General features: G+C 36.2%; 1 protein-coding gene across 6 annotated transcripts; it reads right to left on the reverse strand.

The window, feature by feature from the left end:
• Nucleotides 1–105: 105 nt before the first annotated feature.
• On the reverse strand, nt 106–23,020 carry LOC125862727 (5'-3' exoribonuclease 3-like). 6 transcript variants are annotated; one of them, XM_049542856.1, is made up of 23 exons: nt 22,727–23,020; nt 15,070–15,172; nt 14,571–14,647; nt 14,303–14,494; nt 14,037–14,156; nt 13,864–13,926; nt 12,407–12,556; nt 12,129–12,293; nt 9,630–9,707; nt 9,419–9,505; nt 8,413–8,802; nt 7,989–8,084; nt 6,786–6,881; nt 5,486–5,556; nt 3,760–3,888; nt 3,566–3,642; nt 3,385–3,425; nt 3,233–3,307; nt 2,993–3,150; nt 2,015–2,131; nt 1,842–1,917; nt 1,299–1,378; nt 106–1,214 (listed from the first exon to the last, which is right to left on the reverse strand). In XM_049542856.1, the coding sequence occupies exons 1-23, from the start codon at nt 22,928–22,930 to the stop codon at nt 494–496; spliced, it is 3,366 nt and encodes a 1,121-aa protein (XP_049398813.1). In that variant the 5' UTR covers nt 22,931–23,020; the 3' UTR covers nt 106–493. The 6 variants fall into 6 exon arrangements, with proteins under 6 accessions (XP_049398813.1, XP_049398815.1, XP_049398812.1 ...); XM_049542858.1 differs by having other exon boundaries at nt 106–1,184; nt 2,015–2,119; nt 8,389–8,802; XM_049542855.1 differs by having other exon boundaries at nt 2,015–2,119; nt 8,389–8,802.
• Nucleotides 23,021–23,743: the final 723 nt, after the last annotated feature.

A 23,743-nucleotide genomic window follows, 5' to 3' on the forward strand; every position in this document is an offset into this window, starting at 1 on the left:
AATGGAGTTCGAAGAGGGTAGAATGTACACAGATATTACCCCTACCTTAGGGAGGTAGAAAGATTGTTTCCGAGAAACCCTAGACTCAAGATAGGCATATTAAAGATGATCTCCTTTCTTCAATTAATGCAATACACCAAAATGTTTAGCAAATAAAGCACTCAGAATACAGGTAAACCAGTCTACTAGATGCAAAAATTTAACTTCATACATCCAAGTTTGACCTTTTCAAATAATTTATTGTGCTTGCTCAAACAAATGAAACTCACTGACATTGTGTGTTAAGAATAAAGAACATGGAAAAGATACATAGCTAAAGCACTACAATAACCGTTATGATAAGCACCAGAAAGCAGCCTGCAGATAATTAGCATCGACAGAAACAGCTATTTTGATCTTCTTCCTTGCTTACCAAAAGTATGAAAATTGTTCGCAGGATTCAGCGTACCAGCAACTAAGCTTGGCCTTAAATAGTCCAGGCTAAAAGGACTCTCTACCGACGATGCCCTGAAGGTGGCCTTCTCTTTCCTCCCCTCCCAAAAGCTGAGAACTGATTTCCTGAAGGATGTGGATGATGATATCCTCTACCATTTTGTTTCTGAGAGGCCCTTCCACCACCCCGTTGGTTATAGCTTTCAGCCCCGCGAGGTTCATAGCTCATAGAAGCGTCATATCCACTCTGCTGGTGGAAACTGGTAGTTGGTGGAACTGGTATTTGGCCCAAGTGCTGAGGATGACTGGCATACGAGGAATGACTGTGTGCACCATTTTGCTGCATTCCATCTGTGTGATGTCCATGACCACGATAATCTCTACTGCCGGTCTCATGAAATGGGTGAGACTTACTACTATGGTCATCAGAACCTGAAGATCTGGGGTGATGTCCAGCATCTCGAGCAGAATGGCCGAAACTAGGCCGTATGTTTTCATGAACATTGTTTCTCGGGGTTTCAAAGGAAGGAATGGGAGGACCATATGCAGCACGATAGGACGCTGGCTGGGCGTGCATATAATTACCATGTCCTTGGCCATTATGTGTACGCCTGTGATCACCATTTCCACCCCTATCTTCTTTCTTCTGCAAGCTATTAACCACCAATCTGTGTGCAGCTTCTCCAAGCTGAAGACCAGACATTGCACCACGGTGGTGGTTCCTACCAGACATTGCATCACGGTGGTGGTTCCTACCAGACATTGCACCACGGTGGCGGTTCCTGCAACGGTGCATACAAGTTATGTATAACCTAAATAACTAAGATTGACATTAACTACGTCGTATTAATCAGCATGGTGTATACCGTCCATTTTCCCAAGGTTTCTTGCTAGATTGCTCATGCCATAGTACAGGATCAGGTTTCATATCACCTAATGTGACCATCTGCATTGAACCAGTATAGCATTGGTTAGAGAGAGATAAATGTGTGCAAAATGAAGATACTGAAAAGTTTAAAAAGGCGCAAACTTTTAAAGTGTAATGACACGTGAATAAAACATGAATATGATAAGTTGTCTCTTGTCCAAGCTGGCCAAGCATGGGCACATAACCACAACTAGTTTTTCATTCTATGCAGATCATGAAAAAGCTACAATCAAATAGGTTATAATTTGACAACCCTCATCAATGTGCAAAAATCACGGCTTCGAGGGAAATCTTATTTTCACATACTCACAGAGGAAGTTAAGAATAGCATTCAACTAAAAAATGAGGCATCCCCCCCCCCCCCCCCACACACACACACACACACACACACACAAAACCCCCTGGAAGTGGAAAGGTGGATCTGTTGCTTTCATAAAAAATTAAGACACCAGAACCAAATAGATTCATGGTATATGATCACCTTTTTGGGGAAAATGACCCCTTCCATTGGCCGAGGGATATGTTTATGAGTATCTGGAAGTCTGTATATTGCACATCTGAAATGCAAGAACAGGAAAGGCTGATCAGCAAAACATACAAACTACACAGGTCAGGGATGGCAATAGATAAAGATGTTGAATGTTTGGTTCTTACATGACTTGATTTTGTGTAATATTTTCCATCCCTTCAATAGGTGATTTAAAAATCGAAGGACAAGGATCTCCGCTGCAAAGGGATAGGTAGCCATTCATCCCACCACTGCATGTAAACCTAGAGAGAATCAGAAGAATCCAGCTAGGACTTCAAATATTGCAGTTACAGCAGGTTTTAATCACAGACAAAGAAGATACAGAACAATGTGATGGGCAAGAAGATTTAGACCAACCAACTGATTTCATACATGATGAAGAAACATGACCCACTCACAGAAATAGCACACAAGTACTAAAAAGGAATTAGTAGGTGTTTGGATTGTCTTATTTTAAATGGTTTTTGGCTTTTAAGCTCTTTTATAGTTTCGGAAGTGTTTGGGTCCCAACTTATGGCTTTTTTAACTTTAAGCTTATAAGCCACTTAAAAAATGTCGATCCAAACACCCCCTAGTAAGGGGCCTAGGCTGAGTCATGACTCACGAGTAAAGAATCGGAGCACAAAGTCAGTCAGGAATAATTTTTAAAAAGTACTCAACAACACAAGTTTTGCAAAATGGAGCTCTGAGAAGACTGAAGATACCACTATTCAATTTATGTATTTTCCTCTGACAACCACATACAGACACTAAGCAACAGAACCCAACATTCTTGTATCACCGACTTTAAAAACACACTAGCAAGGAACACTTGAACTTCAGAATCCCAACTATGGGGAACCAGGATACAAGGATGAACCGAGATCAATGTCAGTGGAGCTGAACAAAAAACTGAAAAGACCGTTTTATCCAGACAAACAAACAAAAACACTAATTAACAGCGAGCTAATCATGTGATATGCTCCCCAACTTCAACAGTTTTCTCATTTTGGCTAATGTCCTTTAACACCCAAATAAACAAGCTTTAAAACAAAAACAAACAAAAGGGAAATAAAAAACAATAAGATATTCATTAGCAGAGATTGATATAGGTGCAAACAAACCTAACTATTGGGTCCAACCGCTCCTTGACTTCAAGACGTTCTCTGTCTGTAAGCTGCTTACAGCGTGCATCAAGAGAAAAAATGCATGGAGACAAAGGATTGGATAATGACACAAAAAGCATATCAAACATCACACTGTTTCTTCGTGATTCTTCTTCCTGTATGAAAATATCTAAATTAGCAAATCAAAATCATGTTAAGAGAGACAACTTACTGAATCAGAAACAAAAGCCATCATACCGTCAAAGAATGTTCAATTTTTGCAACTTCTGTTAGGAGCCTTGCTTCTTCAATGAAAGGCAATTTGGCAATACCCTTCAATAAAAAAAGAAGTCAACAAAAAAAGGAAATTCAGTTCTTAAAAAAAAAAACTAAAAATGCTTAAGAAGTACCTGCCAAGAAAAGCGCTTGCCATTCATATCCACCTCAAAATCTGCACAAGCATGATATAACTTGAATTGAGAAGCACTAGGAAGAGGACAATAGTACCAACAGAAAAGAAATACATTATCGTGTACCATGGAGTATAATTACTGACGACACATCAATTATCAAAGCAAAAAGAGATCATACCGGTAGGATAAAAATCGACAATGAGTGACTGTGGGTCTGTCATCAATTTCCTGTACTGCTCAGGTAGAGCATGAGCACTGCAAAAAAATTAGTCAACATTCCAAAACATGACAATTAGTTTCTTTTTTTAAAAAAATGTACGATAGGAGAGACAAGTTGTTTAAAGACTGTTAAAGAAGAGAAGAGAAATAAACCTGGCAGCAGGGAATACCCCCAACAGCTGATTGAATGGCTTGAAAGGAGAACCTAGTTCAAATGTGATATTCATCTGCCCAAGATCCTTGAGATCAGAAGCAAATGGTGCATAATGATAGGGATAAAACCTGCAGAGGAACAACTTATGCAATGAAAGCCAAAGTGCCAAGATAACAAGTGTCTAAAATTAGAAGCAGAAGAAGAAGACTGTTCCACAGAAATAACACAACATACCCAGTGAAATCCCACAAGTGGGGTCTGAGGAGGGTAGAGTATACACAGACCTTACCCCTACCTTGAGTAGGTAGAGAGGTTGTTTCCAGAGGACCCTCGGCTCGAATACAACACATCAAAGTAGGTATGTAAAGGGAAAATACAATGAAGAAAACATAGCAACTAATAAGGAAACAATAACAACAAACTTCATCAAAAAGGAAACAATAACAAAAAAAAGATAGTGCAATAACCGAAACGCCATAAACAACAGATGATGATAGAAATCAAAAGCAAGACACTACGAGAATAAGGTTAAACTACGACAGGCACCACCAAGTTTAAACCCATCGAAAAGCAAGACAATACTTCACTACCTACTAACCTTCTACGCTAATCTGCGACCTCCACATCCTCCTTTTTAAGGTCATGTCCACAGTAAGCTGAAGTTGCATCATGTTCTATCTAATCACCTCTTCCCAATACTTTTTCAGCATACCTCTACCTCTCCTCGTACCTACTATATCCAACCTCTCACACTTCCTCACAAGGGCATCTACACATCTCTTTACATGTCCAAACCATCTCAACCTCGCTTCCCTCATCTTGTCCACAACGGAGGTCACTCCAACCTTATTCCTAACCTAATCACTCCTCTCAGCATCCTCATTTCTACAACTTGCATCTTTTGAACATGAGAGTTCTTGACTAGCCAACACTCCGCTCCACACAACAAAGTCAGTCTAACCAGCACTATGTAAAACTTACCTTCAAGTTTAGGTGGTACATTTTTGTCACACAACACTCTGGAGGCACACCTCCACTTTATCCACGCCACATCAATACGATGTGTGACATTATCGTTGATATCCCACTTCCCCGGATTTCAGACCCAAGATATTTGAAACGATCTCTCTTGGGATAGCCTACGTGTCAAGCCTCACTTCCATGCTTGTCTCATGCATTGCATCACTGAATTTACACTACAAATATTTTGTTTTGGTCTTGCTCAACCTGAACCCTTTAGACTCAAGAGTTTGTCTTCACACCTCCAACATAGCATCAATGTTATTATATGTTTCAACAATCAGTACTATGTTATCCGCAAATAACATGCACCTTAACACTTTATCTTGAATATACCGCGTCATTCATCCATCACCAAGGCAAATAGGAATGGGCTAAGTGTTGATTCCAGGTGCAATCCCATCTCAACTTGAAAGTGTTCCGAGTCTCCTCTCATTGTTCCATAGAAAAATGCAGCACAAGAATAGCATATACATTGAAAGATTAAATTTCAAGCACAAATAAACGGGATCAATGTGTGTGATCATGTAAATGCAGACAAAAAACTTGACAGTGAAGTGCATCAACCATGTGAGGTTCTTGGTTCTACGTACATTGTACACATGCAAGACATAGTGTATGCTAAGGGCAATGTATCCACACATTAAAGAGGGCGAGAAAGAACTATAAGCACAAAAACCTCCTGTATCATAAGGGAGAATTTACCACTGCCAGGAACAAACCCCTTCATAATAATAATGCATAACCCAGCATAGCCCTTCTGTATATTTTAGCACCTACACGCAGAAGACCAAATTTGTTGTAAGGTTCAAAGTTTCAATAAGATTCATAAAACATCCTAAGCCTCACTTAATGGCATAAAAAGTCCAAGCATCCATCAAATGATCACTGTTTGCATTTGTGGCCTAAAAGGCTGAAGTTTGTAGTCATTTCAGATCTCCTATGCTATGGAGGAAATTTCTGTAATTGTAGAATGGTAACGTAAAAATGATTTGGAGTATCTTCTGAAACTTTTGTCGTTGGACTAATTTTCCATAAATCCTTTTTTTTAATCAGACTATAACATGCCAATCTTACTTCCTCAATAAACCACAGTTATAAATGTATCACTTTGACCCACACCATCAGGGAAGTTTTTGAAAGCTGGAGCCACTGTAAAGTTGACAGCATCATCAAGAAAATTTGGAAGATGATACAAGCGGACATCTATTGGACTATTTGAGATGAAAGGAAGAGAAGATGTTTTAATGGTCTCTCAACTAGCCAATTATGCTCAAAGCTAGAACAAACACACTTGTGCTCATTCTTCTGTAACTACCTTGCATCTTTTGTATGACATGAATAGAATACATTTCATCTAAAAAAATTGACCCTCCTTTTTTTGAACATTAAAAAACTGAACCTCCTTTTTTCTTCTAATTTATCTTTATTTATTTTTTACACCATTTCTTTCCCCCTATTATTGCATTCAAAAAAATTCTGCAACTTCTCTCATCTTACGCATTTTCTCAAAATGTAAAATCTAAAATTAATTTCTTTCTAGAAAAAAATCCTTATATTGCTAGGATAAAATGTTGTGTAAATCAAACACATATTAATTAAAACACTTACGTAATGGTCTAATGGAGACAGACATAATTATATAGGGAGGAGTCTGATTGTCATATTAGCAAAAAAGTTATTTTTTCGGTTTCTTGCTATAGCAAACATCTAAAAACTATTTGCTAAACACAAATTTGAAAAAGCAGTCATCAAAATACAAGTTCTCCAGAAAGGAACTTCCAGAAAACATTACTAAAACACAATTAGAAAACATTCCCAACTAAATAAGGCTATAGAAGAGAGTAAAATAGCCAAAAAGAAAAAAAGTTGTGTACATGGGAAGCTATTTCTTGATGCAGAACCACCAAGAATCGTTAATGGATAGATGAAAAATTGTAAATTTTCAACCACCTCAAAATTAAACATTAACCAGTAAGAAATTACCGAAGATCAGATAACTTACAACTTCTTTTCGTACTGCTTCCATTTCCTCGGGTGTTTTTGCAGAAAATTTTTCATCATAATACCTCTCTTTCCATCCAGGCGCTCCCAGTTTGACCTACAAAGACAAATGAGATATCAGTGTTGCAGAGAGAAAATGTATATAGTAGCTACTACCAAGGAATGCATAAATTGACTGTGACGATTGTTAAAAAGATAAATAGCCTGAGCTGCCAAAGATATCAAGAGAAAAAGCAACATCCACCCTCGGGCTCTTTACAAGTGGTGCTACTACAATTTAAAACCCAAAAAAAAAGGTGACAATCCGCAAAAACGATCCAAGGCATTGTCAAGGTAGACACATACAGTTCCATGCACTCTAGGAATTCATCACCTTCTCAGAGAATTTCAAGGTAGTACGTCATCCAAAATCGATAAGCCAAAAGTTTCATTCATTTTGCTTTCAGGAATTACTAATAGGTAGATCACTCAAGCAGATTTGGCATGCACCATCTAAAACTACCACTACAGTGTTTTTTAACCCTTTTTCCATCGGCGGATCAACTTCCGAAACAACTTTCAGAGATACTTTTTCCTCTTTTTGTTTTTGGGGAGGAGAGGGGGGCCTACTGGCAAGGAGGATCCATGATCTGATATTTTGTTCTTATCAGACTTTATACTGTGGCATAGAACCAGCCAACTAGCCGTCTTCTGCTCATGGTTTAATCAAGTTTAGTCAAGCACTGACGGTGATGAAATTGGATTAAAAGTAAGCATTCAACAACTATGCCTCAGACCTCAGTCCCAAACAAGTTGAGGTCAGATTAAAAAAAAATATTATAGATTATCTTTTAAAATGAAAATGAAAATGATAAAATTCACACAAAAAAAAACTAGTTATCAATTCTAAATTAATAGTAATAAAAGTTGATTAAAATTTTTTGCTCCTCAACAGCTGAGTCAAAAAAAATTTATCATTGCCTAAAAGCCTACTCTGTCACTATGCAATTCAGGACAACTTCTTTCCACCTAACACTGCGATTAATTTAATCCCCTACCAATAATAGCGACCTGAACTTAGTCCCCAAGTTGAATCACTAGTTTTACTCTGACATCCAAATGCACCAATCAGATTGATCTATAATAATTCTAAACACCACATCATTTTCCAAGACAATCACACCCACAACTTCCAAGGAGAGGCAGAAGATGTTTATTTTCGCACCTTGTCTTCTTCTGGATTCTCTGAATTGAAAGTATCATTCTTGTCTCGAAGCAACTTGCTTAGTTTTGTTTTCAATTCTTCCTTGTTTTCAGAAACCTGAATGCCATAGAAAAAAGTGAGAGATAGTTTGTTTACGATACTAATAAGCAATACATGTTGTATGTCAATAACAAAGTGAATAGAAAACTATCAACTCCTATAAGCAAACCTAGACAATTTAATTTCATGAGATACAACTAAATGATATGCAAAGCTAAACAATAGCTTTTCCATTCTTGTTGTATGTCACTAACAAAGTGAAGAGAAAACTATCAACTCCTATAAGCAAAACTAGACAATTAATTTCATGATATACAACTTAGCACTAAAAGATGGCTGGAGTCAGAGCACATAAAAAAACCTCTACTGACGCAAGAAAACATACTTCAGCTTCAACAATTGCAGCTCCTATTGTGGCATCGGAACTCAAACGTGCTATCTTTCTGGCACGGTCAGCAGCCCTTTTCCTTTTGTTTTTTCGGGAACGGGCAGTCTGTTTATCATCAGAAGTGTCAGACTGTTCGGTCTTAATGTCAAGGATGGAAAGACTAGAGGTGGTCTGCCCAAGCTGATCAGGTCTACAAGATTTTGAAGCTCCTCCCGGTTGATAGGGGGAAGGTGAAGGACCTGAAGCGAGACGAGAACCATGGAATCGAGCAACTGGAACCAGAGATTCAGGTGCAACTTGAGGTGCAAAGTCGTCTCCTCTTTTTGCCTCTCTTTTTGCCTGTCTTTTTGCCTGAGCCTTGTTACGCTCATTTCTTTCAGATTGTTTCTGAATACACCACAAAAATAGTAGAGTGAAAATTCATTATGCAGGAAATCAAGCACTAGATGGTGTTGTGCTAGATTCAAGAAAGGCACTTTTCCCCCAGTGAAAGGGAGGCACAGTAAGAATGAATAATGATCTTTATCAAAAAGAAGAAAGAATAAATGAAATACTTGCCAGTTTAAAAATAATGTGAATTAAAATAGAATGGTTAACTGCAAAATAAATGTTTGAACATGATGATGTGTACTTATAGCATTAAAATCAAGTAATATAAGTAAAAATAAACAGATTTTATCATCTCTATTTTAGTGATATACAACTAAAAGTTAATTACTGCAGCCACTAAAACTGCTACTTGGATTTTTACCCCAAAAAACAGGACAATAAAATTCACCAGCACTATTCTTCTTTTTTCCCTGTTTTCTTCTTCATTTGTGATGGACATGGCATTCATAGGAACCTTCTATATTTATTTAAGATACTACTCATCTTTATTATCAGAAAAACAAGTCACTTGACACCAAAAAGAGCAATCAGTAAAGCCACAATTTCCTTTTTATTCTTATTTTTTTTTCAAAAGGAAGGTGAAAAGGCAGTAAATGGTCAGACAAGTGCAGACCTGATGCATTTTAGATCTCTTTCGGAATATCTTATCTTCATATAATCCTACCGCCTGAATAAAAGATTCTACCCTGCCAAGGTTTGGCTGAAAAAGAAGTAAAAGAGGCAAATCAATAGGTTAACTACAAATTACAAGAATATCTAGGTAGAAGGCTATGACAGGCAAATACACAGATTAAGGAGTCATTGTCAATGGAGTAACCAACTACCTGGCTTGCATCAGTCAGATACCCTCCCAAAGACCTAAACTCCTTCTTATAAACAGCCATCAACAAGTTTATCGCACCCTGATAAGGAAAAGGACAAAGGTCTTGATCATTAATGATTATCCTACAAAAAAAAGTCAAACAAACTTGGATAACAATTTTGGAGCTTCTTGCAGTGAAATTTTTTTTATCCATTCATAAACATAATAATCATATACCAAAAACACGTTATCCGGAGATCAATCTTCAAAAAGACTAAACAACTCAATGATCCTACTGTTTTGAAGCATGTTGTAATTCGTCAAAAGACGGGGTCACTAAGTGCATCCCATATCCCTTCACAGTGGATCACAAACAAAGGGAGCTCAAGAACTCCATGTGGCTTGATGTATCTATCATAACACCAAGAAAAAGAAGAAACAAAAGTTTTATGTATTGCTGCTTTATATCGTGAGCTACCTCGCCAAACCTTAAAACATATATTATGTTGATTTCCATCCAAACACCCACATATTGCATCAAGGTGTAATAATCCAAAAGTTCCCATGCTGGAGGTCTCAAGTTCGAAACCCCTTGTCAGTGAAAGCAAGGGGTTTGCCTTCTGGGCTGAGCTCGTCGCACCGGGCTTGCCTAGTGCGGGTTACCTCTCCTATGTTGTTTGCGAGTTATTGCATAGGAGCGGAGGTTTTACCCTGTGCGCACCCAAAGGGTAGCGGCTGTGGGTTTCCCTTGTCATTAAAAAAAAAAAAAATCCAGAAGTTTCCCATGGTTCCGCCCAGTAGACAATTTCTCTGTGTTTCAAAAAGTCCAAGCATTGATTTCAGGACCATTGAATTCATCCAATACAACAGCAGGAACACCTCTATATTTCAGTAACCACCTTGCAGCGTAACAACAGATGATTGACCAGCTCATTCTGGTCTTTACAAAACATAATCATATACATATTTTCATTCCTTTTATCTGTAAATAGTCTCGAACGAGGATAGCTTCCTATGTCAGCGATAAACATTAATCTTGTGGGTGATTCGATTTTCCACATTGTTCCGCAAGCAACACCCATTTTATCATTTGCTCTGTAGAGTGACTTGACCAAGGCACCAAGCAACTTCCTACACACTTCAATTTCATATTAGAACATCAGGATTGTTTCGTAAAATCGGCAGTCCCCATTGAACATTCTTAACAGAAATTGAATCTTTCCATCACCAAACCATTGCATTTCACTGAAATCTCAAATCCCACACATAGTCCTAATTGGTATAAACAGTATCTTGTTCAGTTGCTTATCCCAGATTAGAAAACCAACTATCAAACATCTCTATAAACCATCCAGTGTGACCATCCACCAATCCATCCAATATCTGTTGTTTCTCCATTGTCCACCTTCAAGATAGTGTCTTGGAATTTTTTTCGTAAGCTAAACACCAAGCAACGTGGAGATTACCTTGGAAACACCTACTTACTTCCTCAAACCACACATTTTGCTTTCTATGACCATGCGCAATCCTTCTTCAGAAGCAAATCTCCAAAAGCAATTATCCAATGGAACTCATATGTTTCCTACTAGAAAGAAGGAAAGTATAATTGTCAGGTCGCCTGACATAACCAAACATTGCACCCGCAATACCTTATCATCGGGCTAATATACCTTTGCCATTAGGTCGCCTGTCATAACAAGCATTGCACCCGCAATAACTTATCATTGGGCTAATGTACCTTTGCCATTAGCAAAATTGGAAGTTCCATATAATACCACTCCATGGTAATCTCTCTCAATCAGACACACCTTCACTAGATAGAGAATGCAAAAGCACCATTATTTTTCCCACTCATACGCATGCAACGCCATTTATTTATTTTTGAAATGGTAACTTTGTATATTTCTATATATTGATCAAAACACAAACAGTAAACATAGGTTGAACTCACCCCATATTTACAGCAAAAAAAACTCTAGGAAACTGAAGCTATTCTAATCTCCTAGATGGAATCTAGTGCAACACCATTTAAAACAAGAAGTCACTCTGCAAGTTTTTCATGAAATTGAAAAAGTTAAAACAACTTCCTCTAATAATTAAAAAAAAAAAATCTCACCGAAAAGCAAACTTCCATCTGTTTTCATCTTTTCACTTTCAAGGGCTATGAGCACTATGGCAGTATATTCTTCAGGTATAGCTATGCATTTTGCAGAATTTCTTATTTTTTCCACAAAATGTTCCGCACTTGTACTTCTTCCCTCATATAAGATCAGTCCTTGTCTTTCCCCCAAATTAGTTTTTTACATTTAAAATTCATTATTAGCTACCAAAAGCAGGCAACAGCTTAAGATACAAACTTCTCGAAGTCAAAGAAACATTGATCTTTAAATATCATGAAACCCGTCAAACCATGTCAAGTAATATAACAGTTTTATTTTAATACATAACTAGTAGAGAAGTTCAGTTAGGAGAAAACATCAATCAAAACAAATACATAAATGGATTCTTATTGAACACACACCTCGCGAATCTCAAGTGTGGGCATATGTGGTAGAAAATCATTGCCAACGAAGAAGCACATAAATATGAAGTCATCAACAATACGCTCCAAATCAATCTCAAAGGGAGGATTGGGAATTCTCAAATCATATTCCAGATACTCCCGTAGAGTCCAGATGTTGAGGAACTGCAATGCACCAAATCGAGAAAGAAATTTTTTGAAAACTTATATTGGGAAAAACACAAGCAATCGGGACAAAATATTTTTGGTGGACTGAAAAAGAAAATCTCAAATGTTACCTGGAAGGGTTTCTTTGCCACTACCTCAGCATCTCCTTTCTCATCAAAAACCCCTGCTTTTCGCTTTGCCTTTCCATTGCAATTTGCAGCTAAATGACCCATTTGACCACAAAGGAAACATTTGTCCTGCTGGCCTGGAGTAAATATGACCTAAAGGTAGAAGCACTCAACAAGAATCAAGAGGCAAATTAAACATAGAAGTATATTCACAAAGTATATTCAAAATAATGCAATAAAGCGCCATCACTACAAAATATTTAAGGTTAAAGTACCAAATCATTATTATTGTCTGATACACCTTTTAAGTCCTAGTGAGTAGTGACATCTTTTGGGACAAGTATGTCCTACTTTTCCTAACTAACTATTTCATTACAAGTCTGAAATCCCTTTCATTTAATTATATTTTGATCTTTATCCTTGCTCAAGCTGATTCCATATAAAGATTATTATCCAAATGATTATTATCCAAATTACTGATTTTTTTTACATGAGTAAATTAAATGGTTAGTATTAGGAGGATTTTATCTAGTTTTATAATGAAATCCATTGTTGTTATCCAATTTTACTGTCAACAAAATATAAACTACATAAATAAATATTAGTTCATAAAAACAATGTCCAACGATGACTAGATTTAAAAAACATACAACATTTGCAGCAAATTATCTTTAAGGAAAAACAATATTGGTTGAAACAAAGTAAGAACCTGTGGAATCAGAAAATTAAAATAATATTTGCTACTTCAAAATAGCAAACAAATATAAGTTTTAACTACATCAGTGTACGTTGATGCGGACATGTGGGCTTATGAGGAGTGATAAAATTATGAATGAAGATGTCCAGGACAAGGTAGGAGTGGTTTTTGTGGTGGATAATATGATAGAAGCAAGACTAAAACAGTTCAGATATGTGTAGAGGAGAGGCGCAAAGGGCCCAGTGAGGAGATGTGAGGCACTATGGGTGTAAGGAGAGGTAGAGGTAGGCTCAAAAAGTGTTGGGGATAGGTGATTAGACAAGATATGGCACATTTCCAGCTTACCGAGGACATGACCTTAAATAAGAGGATATGGACGTCGCGAATTAAAGTAGAAGGCTAATAGGTAGTTCAGCATTGTCTAGGTGTGTTGTTGTTATACCAATTGTAACACCACTTCCTTCCTTAAATGCTTAACTATTAGTAGTAGTATTTAACAAACAAGTATTTTAAATCATAAACTAATATAGTATCTAATAGCCAATAGTTAAACAATAATAGAATTTAAGGAAAATATAGTGCTACTAGTAAGTTATCTCCCTTACAAAGAAGGTGAAATAGTGAGTATTTTCTTAATCCGGCTTAAAAATAAGGTTTTCTGTGAACAAAAAGGTCCAATTTTTCTTTATTTTGCAAATTTTGAACCGACAAATTCGCTTAGTAATGAGAAATATCCCTCCATATAATACGGTTGAGCATTAACCTCTCTGAGTATGGAGAAGTGGACTTCATGAGTAGCCAAACCCAGCATAATTAGATCTGCATCCTGTGGTGCACCATAGAATATAATTGTAAGTTATCCGGAACAACATCCATGAAATCAGGAAGAAGATTCCCATCCAAAGATTTGCAAGTAATTCAAAGTGTAAGACGTACCAAACCATAAAGACAATGACGCATATTTGGATCATAACCAGAAAGATTCCGTTGTAGGCGGATATAGGACATAATTTTATGCTCACCTTCACCAGGGACATTTGCATCAGAAAGTATAACCTTCAAAACAATAGTTGAATAATAAATAAGCCATAAAATTCTTTAGTATCATAAAGAGGTATAGAAAAGAGAGTGACTGAACCAAACTACCAAACAGAACCAAATAATCTTAAATTGAAAGAGCAAGAACTTTACAGGAACAGTACCTTAATTTTTTTCCATCCGGGATCATGGTTTAGTCTAAGATGAATATAGTATTGAAGAGCGATCGACAAAGTAGCCATGAATTGGGTTCCCGGAGTTATTACATTTGAATCAAAAATTTGGGAAGCCTGTTTAGGAGGAAGCTTCCTACCCTCCCTCTCAAATTCCTCACGCAACTTTTCCTCCTCGGCTGCCTAAAAAATGGATTCCATGAGATAGAACTTTAGCAAAAAATCTTACTCGCCATTAAAGAATATAAAGGGCATGTACCGCATCTGCTGCATCTTTTGCTGCTCTAAAACGTCTAGATCTTTGCTGGTTCATTTTTGCCCTTGGTGCAACACCATCTACCAAATACATCCACAGTCAGTAATTAGCTCAGAAACCTATCGACTTATTATACATATAATTTGTTTTGTACAGGAAATTGTCCAATGGGGAATCAAGAGATTAGAAAAGAAAATCTGGGGCCCATATTTAAAAATAAAATACAGGAGGGTAAAGGAGACATTAAATATAATTTGAATTTCTAAGGATTTTAGAAGTTGATAATTACGTATCGGAAGGGAAGTAAAATGCAGTTTTAGTCCCCTCGATATGACCCCAACTTTTCTCATTCATTTGACAAGATGAATACAAAGTTTTCTTTTGAGTTCCAAAGCAAAATAACAAATCACCCCTTTCCCAGATACATCTGACCATACTCTCATTTTCTTTGAAATATAGAAAATATACAATAATTGAAAGACAATTTGACCTTGTCACCCACCAATAGCCATATATAGCAGCTTTCGAGGACGCACCATTGAGAAAAGCCTGTCTATGTAGTCAAACATGCAATGGAAAACCTCATCGAATGTGGTTGGAGAAGGCTGCATTAGAAAGCATCGGAAGTAATGTTATAGAGAATAGAGAAATAGTATAAATAACCGAGATATCTAACAAATATATATCATGAAAGTAGAATCCTTTTCAAACATGTATTCAACAGAAACATAGGTCATCAACAAAAGAGCATAATATTCTAACAATTTGTCCTAACTTTCCCAATCTTACTATATCAGAAAAGAGAGAGGGATTCAGGAAAGATTCCTGCAGCTCAAATAATGCATCCAGGGGAAGCCAAAAAGCAAATAATAGCTAGGCACCAAAGGAACCTAACTATGGGTGACGAAATGAAGTGGAATACAGTAATCATAACCAAATAAGCAGATAGTTTATTACTTTTTACAACTAAAAATAAGTAAAAGGAGGACAAACTTCCACCAAAAGAAAACTAACACATGCGACAATAACACTCTGTTTGGATCATTGTTACCCATTGTATTGTATTGTATACCAACAATGTTTGTTTTGATTGTTACTTTAAAATGTATCGTATTGTATTGTTAAATTTCGTTGTTACGTAACAATGAAAACCCCTATTTTATGGAACAACTGATTTGGTGTGTTCCGATTGTTACTTAATTTCTTTTTCCACTTATATCTTTACATAATATTTCAAAATACTATTTTATCCTTCACCTTATATTATTTAATTCTAGTCAAACCTCCTACCCTAGAATAATTAAGGATATTTTAGTAAATTTATAAATTACAATACAGTACGATACAATCAAACCAAACAATTAAAATGTTATTAAACAACAACAAACAATACAGGCTAGCCAAACATTGTATGTACTATACAATAGAGTACAATACAATACAATACATTATGAAACAATGGGTACCAATGATCCAAACAGAGTGTAATGCATTACAAAACTAAAATGATTCATAACTCATTTTCTATGTCATTTATCTTCTTCTTTTTTTGATAACCGAGAAATCCGTCTGTGACCCGCCCTTTGGACCAATCACAGCCTTCTAAACTCGGTGGATAATGGGCCCGCCCCTCTACCTTCTCCACTTAAATACCGGGCTTCGCTTTGCATGGTGTGGGGCATAAACCTGCGACCTAAGCCACAAATCCTCCACCTTTTGCCACTCGAGCTAGGACTTGGGGGCAAAATTTATTAAACATTATTTTTTAAACATTATTTATCCAAAATTCTACTATCCTTTAAAGGCAAGAGGTCCACAAGATTGTGTTTGTGACATCCTCTAGCTAGATCAACTTTTTTTTCTTTTTCTATGGGTCTTACTCCAAAAATATCAAGTTTTAGCGGCATTGAAATTTAACATATAGGATACATAAATGGAAGGATGCACTGAGTATCTCAGTTCTATGCACTTTCTTCCTAAAGATCACGTTCCAGAAATATTGATCAATACATAAGCACACTTCTTGCAACACTAAATTGATTCTTTTATGTATAATCAAACTTCACCTCACCAAGATTAACATCTTGTTTAACTCTAAGTATCTGACCCAACAATAAGGGGCTCTTACACAGAATTTTTAACAAACCCAGAAAGATTCACCAAAAGAGTTATCAAATTTCATAATGACAAAGTATATAATAAGCACTCAGCAGAACTGTAACATCTCGGATTCAAAAAGGGAGAAAATTTCAGTTTTGAACAGACCCGGTGCCAGCACAAACGACACCACCCACAGCCCATGGGTGGGACGACGGCCCGTTGGCGGTGGCGTGGTTGGCAAGTGGGAGTTTTCCAAAAATGCCAAGTTCTAGTAGTTTTTCAACGGTTCACCAGGACAGTCCGTCATTTAATGCACGAGTCGTAGATAGGTCTCGTAGGTGAGTCCCAGACTTAGAGTGATTTTGGGACCAAGGGTTGGGACCTACGACCGTGGTCCACGGTCCGACGATGGACCCACGGGCCGTAGGTATGGTCCGTCATTGGGGTCCACAATAAGTGGTCTTTGATCTCAACCACGACCAACCAGAACAGTCCGTGATCTGACCAACAGACCATGGGTCAGGTCGTGGGTGCCGACGGCAGTGATTTTTCCTAAAGGGCTTTTGGGTCGTGGGTAAGGTAGCCTAATACTATGTCGTTTACCCTTCACTTAAAGCCCTATATAAGTGTTTTTACCCCCAAATTTCCCCAATTGAAATCATTCTCTCAAATTCCTAAAAGAAGAACAAGTCTTTCTCTCCCAAAATATCTCTCTAGAAAGCTTGAAGAAGGAATCAACATAGGGTTTCACAAGTCTCCAATTCCACCATTGAAGGCAAGCTTTTGGCATTGAGGTATGATAGTCTTCATCCATGGAGCCGTTTCCTCCATGGAGTTCCTAAATTCTCCAATTTATAAAGTTAGAAATTCCCAATTGACTTAGGGTTTTCTTATATGTCATGGCATCCTTTCAATATTGATATAATTGATTGTTTTATGAAGTATTATGCATGAATTGATATAATCCCATGACTTTACGATGAATCCCCATGAACCCATGCTTATCCCATATTTTTTAGACTATGATGATTGAAAGTGGGTTTTGAATTATGAAAGAGGATTTCATGAATATATGCATGTTCTTATGAAATTGATGAAAATGTTTTAAGGATACTTTGAGAGTGAAGTATCAATATGATTACTGTTGTGTTGTGAAAGAATTTCTCATATACACATGAAAGCATGAATGTGAAAGGTTTTCTCACATAAAGGATTCTAAGGTTCAAAGGTCTACTCACCTAAAATGAATCAAAGATACGGAGCTATTCTAATAACAAGCAAACGGCGATTACCCATGACCTCCAATACTAAGACAAGTGGTGATTACTCATGTCTCATGATTGTTAAGAAAAGTTAAGAATAACGAATATTCCGTGGGAGTTATGCTTAGCACCGAGTGGACAAGTGGCAATTACCCATGTCCCTAAACTAATTGTCTAAATAGACATTAGTTAGTGGATCCATGTAAGCTAGAAGTTCATGGTCCTACCTTGGCAACTAGGACACCTCTTTTCGGTGTGGGGTAGACACCGGATTCCATGTTGATAGCTCACATGATTTTACATGTCGGTTAAAGGTAATTCTCCCACATTAATGAATCAAGGTTACTTTAAGAAGTATCTCACATATGATTTAAGGTGATGTCTACTTGCATTGACCATGTTTTGTGATTTATAGTTTTCCAACTCTTTTATATCATGTTTTAGCTTGGTCATTGCATATTACGAAAATGTCCCTTTATCATAATTTTTACACTTCATGCAGCGCTATCATACTTGATACATATTTGTACTAACGCATACTCTTGCCTACATTTCTTACCCAAATGTAGGATCCAACACTCCATACTCGCACTTCTGTGGCTAGGGATCTATTAGTAGAAGATTGAAGATTGGTGAGTCCTCATGTTATGAGGATCAAGCCTTTATTTCATTATGTTCATTTCATTTCAGTTTTGAACTTGATGTACGGGTTACGTCCCAATTTCTTCTTATGTACTAGATGGCTTTGAGACATTGTTAGATTCCGCTTCGTTTTATAAAACTTTATGCTTTGAAATGATCCTTTAAATCTCCTAATTTCTATTATCTTGTCTATGTATGCTAAGTGACTTGTATGGGGCCTGATTTTTCTTACAACTTGACCATAAAATTGCTCATGTTTTAGAGAGTTGTCAACAGTGATTACATGAAATCACGCATCGAAGTAGCCATAAGCATATAAAAAGGCATGCATCACCTGTGACTTCTTCCTAAACATTACAAAAGCACCAGCAGTGAAACTAGTTAACTATAAATTGCCAGGACACAGAAGTCCTGAATGCCCAGCAAGATTCAGCAATAATATAGAACAAAGAAGCCAGAGATTCATGACTTTTTTTATAACTGTGGTATCCGATCCAACTTGCACGCACCTTGATTAATTCTACGGGTACTATGTCTACCAAGGCTTGGACCTATAGGAAGAAATTATCTAGTATTTTTTGTCTCTCTTGGAAATTGAACTTGAGACCTCATAGTTCCATCACTTCTTTGACCACTACGCCACACTCTCGATATTGCCAGAGATTCATGACTTGCAACAACAACACCTCCGCCTTAGTCCTAAACAAGTTTGGTTCTGTTAAATAAATCTTTACTTCTCCATTTAAGCTCGACACATGTCATCATCATATTAAATAAAATAAAAGTGAAAAATAAGTTAAATACCTCATAGATTTTAACTTGGTTGGTAACTAGGAGAGCTTGCCTAACACATGATAAACTTCTAAAGAGGGGGAAAAGTATTGCCTCAAGATGTTATCTTTGTAAAGAGGCTCTAGAAACCAACAATCATTTGTTTCTCCTCGGCAAAGTAACAACACAAGTGTGGGCTCTATTCACCAATATAAAGAGCCTAAATTGGATTATGCCAGAACATACAGCAGACCTACTAAGTTGTTGGGTCAGAAGGGGAGGTAGTAAGAGCCAGAGGAGGTGGTGGAGAACAGTACCTGCTTGTATCTGGTGGATCATTTGGAAGGAGAGAAATCAGAAAATTTTTGTAGGGAAAGAATACACTATGGAAAAGATTAAGTGGAAAGTAATTACCACTTTAGGTTTTTGGGGTAAAGAAATGAACATAGAAGAAGAAATTCAACTAGTGGATTTCATAGGAGCTTTGTAAGTAGTCCTATTTTTTTTGTTGGTTTTTCTATGTAACTAACACTTTTGGAGGTGGCCAGCATAGCCCTTAATGCTGAGGAATACAATGTTACCAATTTAAAAAAAAAACAATAACAATATTAGTAGTTCTCTGACAAGACTAAATCTTATTCCCAATAAGTAAATATCACTCGTATGTATCTTTTTCTTTTATAGAGTTCCATTTTTGAGTAAATTTGTGTTGATCCCAAAAATAGTAGATTTTTCAATACAACTTCCTTTAATGTGATTTTAAGTCTACCTTGAACCTTTTTAACACCTTCACTCACAATAGTTTTAACACCTACAGGCGATGCATTTGTAGGTCAAACCAGAACATGCCCAAGTCATCTTAAGTGACTTTCTATCATTTTATCCTTGATGCATGCTAAATGCTCCTTCCAGCAAATGTGGTCATATTTAATCTTATCTAATCATGTATGACTCCACATCCATTCTGGCATCCACAATTCTACAATACTCGTTTGGTGGATTTGTTGGACTTTAGCGGCCCAACATTCATTGTCATATAATATTGTCAAACTTATTATTGTTTTGTAGAATGTACATTTCACTTTGGTAGGCATTCTTCTATGACGTAATACCAAATAGCACTTCTCCACTACAAATCTTCAATCGTCCAATATAATTCTTTTTTTATGACAAGAGAAACCCACAGTCACTACCCTTTGAGTGCGCACAGGGTAAAACCCTTGCTCCTATGCAATAGCTCGCAAACCACACCGGAAAGGTAACCTGCACTAGGCAAGCCTGGTGCGACGAATTCGACCAAGAAGGCAAACCCCTTGTTATCGTTAGCAAGAGGTTTCAAACTTGAGACCTCCTACATGGAAGTCCCAAGCCCAAACCACTGAGTCACCCCGAAGGGTCGTCCAATATAATTCTATAAATAACGTTTTCATCTATCATCTTATTCCTTTGAAAAAATGACCTTAGATATCTAAATTGTTAGCACTTTGGCACCACAATTTCGTCTTGTCTCACCTCAACTTCACTCTTTACATGTTGACTAAACTTGCATAAATGTATTTAGGCATACTTCTACTTATCTAGAACTCCTTCTCTCTAAAGTGTTTCTCCATAGTTCAACTGCATAGTTGACATCTTCATTTGTTTTGCCAATTAACACAATACAGTCAAAAAAATAATATACAACTTGGGAATCAAGTATTGTGTTTAGTTAGCTCATCCATAGCTAAGGTAAACAAGTAAGACCTCAATGTTGATCCTTAGTATAGATCCATTGTTATGGGGAACTCATGTGTATCTCCTACTACCTTTCCCACGCTAGTGACAGCTCCTTTATACATATCTTTTGGCATTTATTTATTTGATATTAATTCCTCATTCCCCATCACTCACCAAAGGATCTTCTGTGAGTACTCTTATCATATGCTTTCAATTACTTACCATATATAAATCTTTCTTCCTTATGCAATAAATTACTACCAATCTTCTTAGTAAGAATATCTCCTCCTTTGTAGAACGATCGAACATAAATCCAAATTAGTTCTCTGTCACTCTTGTTGTATTTGTAAAGCTACACTCTATCACTCTTTCTCAGAGTTTCATTGTATGCCTCATGAGTTCAATGACGCACTAGTTTGCATAACTTTGGCTATCTCCTTCGTTACTATAAATTGGAATTATTTTCTCTTTCTCCATTCGTCGAGAATCGTACCACTTCTTAGAGTAGTATTGACTAGCTTGATGAGCTATTCTATTCCAACCTCTCCAAGATGCTTTCGGACATGTATGGGGTACTATCTTGACCAAAAGTTTTTGCTCAAATACAGCCTAAGTTTACGAGTGTAGCTAAAATTTCTATCGTGCAAAGACAAATTCATGACTTGCAGCATATTAACATCAAAGAAACGACAATAAAAGAGTACAATAATTGTTTACTAGGTTATAATCTGCAAAAAGGGGATTATATTAAAGAAACGTCACAATAATCATTAGAAAACATTTTACCCAAGAAAATTTTTAAAAAACAAAACATTAGACTAAATAAGTAATCTAAGATGTTAATTTGACTGTGAGCCAAATCATTGACATTTGAAAGAAAAATACTAAATTACGGGTTGAAAAGCTAGTAAAATCTATCAAAGCATAAAATCAATAGTTTAACTAGAATTCTTGTAGGTTGTAACTTGTGAAAGTAGCATAGAAACGAAATGGAATGTGTGCAACATAAATGGAAAGCTTGAAAAGTACATTTCAGCATACACAAATTCATGCTCAATTTATATATGAACCACCACCAATACAAAAATACAACACAACACGCAGTCAAATTCCAACGAAAATTCATTTAAAACACTAACATAACTCAGCAACCAATCATAGAGGACTAGAATTAACTAAAATTGAAAGGTAGAGGACTGGAATGCGTACGCAATCAAATAATACCATTCATATCCAAATACAAGTTACCATATTCAAGGTTGTTTGGATTACTACATTCCAACACACACAAATTCATACTCAATTCATATAAAAACCACCACCAATTCAAAAATAAAACACAGATACACAGTCACAATTTAAAAGAAAAATCACTTAAACACACACACAACTCAGCAACCAATAATCATACAGGACTAAAATTCAAAGAAAGAGTATTGAAATGCGTACTCAATCCAATAATACCATTCATATCCAAACACAAGTTATCATATACAATGTTGTTTGGATTAGTAAACTTCAGCATACACAAATTCATACTCAATTCACAACAACTCGCCAGGACACAGTCAAATTAGAATGAAAATAACATTAAAATAACTCAGCAAGCGATAATCATACAGAAATAAAATTAACTAAAACTGAAAGGGATAGGATTTAAGTGCTTACTCGATCTTCAGGGTGAAAACATGGATGAACAATACCATTCATATCCAAATACAAGTTATCATATTCTATATTGTTTGGATTAGGTTTACTCGTATCAAGTGGAAATTTAATTCCTTCAATAACAGGTGCTTCTTCTTCAATTATATCAACTATAACCATTGAATACTTCTCAGCTAACCATCGGTAAAATGCTGGAACTCCCATTGTAATTGAGCTTTCGAGCAATGTCAATCGAAAAACCCTAGCTAACCAGCGTTTAACGAAGATTTGCTACTGAAAGAGAAACGGTTTAACAGAGAATATGCTATAAGAACTAACAATGGCGGGCTCCGATTATAAGAGTAAAGACGTTAGGGCACAGAATGAATGTGAAAGGACGATAATACCCTTTGATTATATCCACATCACCAAAAAAATAAAAGAAGAAAAAAAGGGACAATACAAAATCTAAGAAAGATACTTCATTAAATTTTTGCATTTTTTTTTATTCTTTAATTTTGACTTTTAAAATTCAAAAAAAAAAATTTGAACTTCATATGGTATCTGGTCAACATCAGATAAACAAAATTGATATAAAAAGAATATGGAAAAATCTTTTTGGCCAGAATGATAATTTACCTATGTTATTTTTACCTTTTTGAACATTTTTATCATTTTAACTTTAATATCTTTTAATTAAAAATGGAAAAAAGATTAGTTTATTTTAAAATGAAAAAGATATTATAATTTTTTAAAATTTTTGGCCAAATTTTCTGGTCATTTAGCATTACCCAAAGAATATTTATTCCACCCTTAATTTCAACAAATTATTGAACCCAATGAATTGTTCCATAGTTTTGAAACTCAATGAAATTCTTGAATTCTGATCCACAAATTGTTTTTTAATCTTGCAACTCTAGTAAATTCTTAAACTTCATCAATTGTTCCTTAGTTTTCAACTTATAAAATTTTGAACCAAGCTATTGATTTTTAGTTTTGGAACTCCAACAAATGTTTGAATCCCATGAATCAGTTCTT

Source organism: Solanum stenotomum, chromosome 4, assembly GCF_019186545.1.
Source record: "Solanum stenotomum isolate F172 chromosome 4, ASM1918654v1, whole genome shotgun sequence".
NCBI lineage: Eukaryota > Viridiplantae > Streptophyta > Magnoliopsida > Solanales > Solanaceae > Solanum > Solanum stenotomum.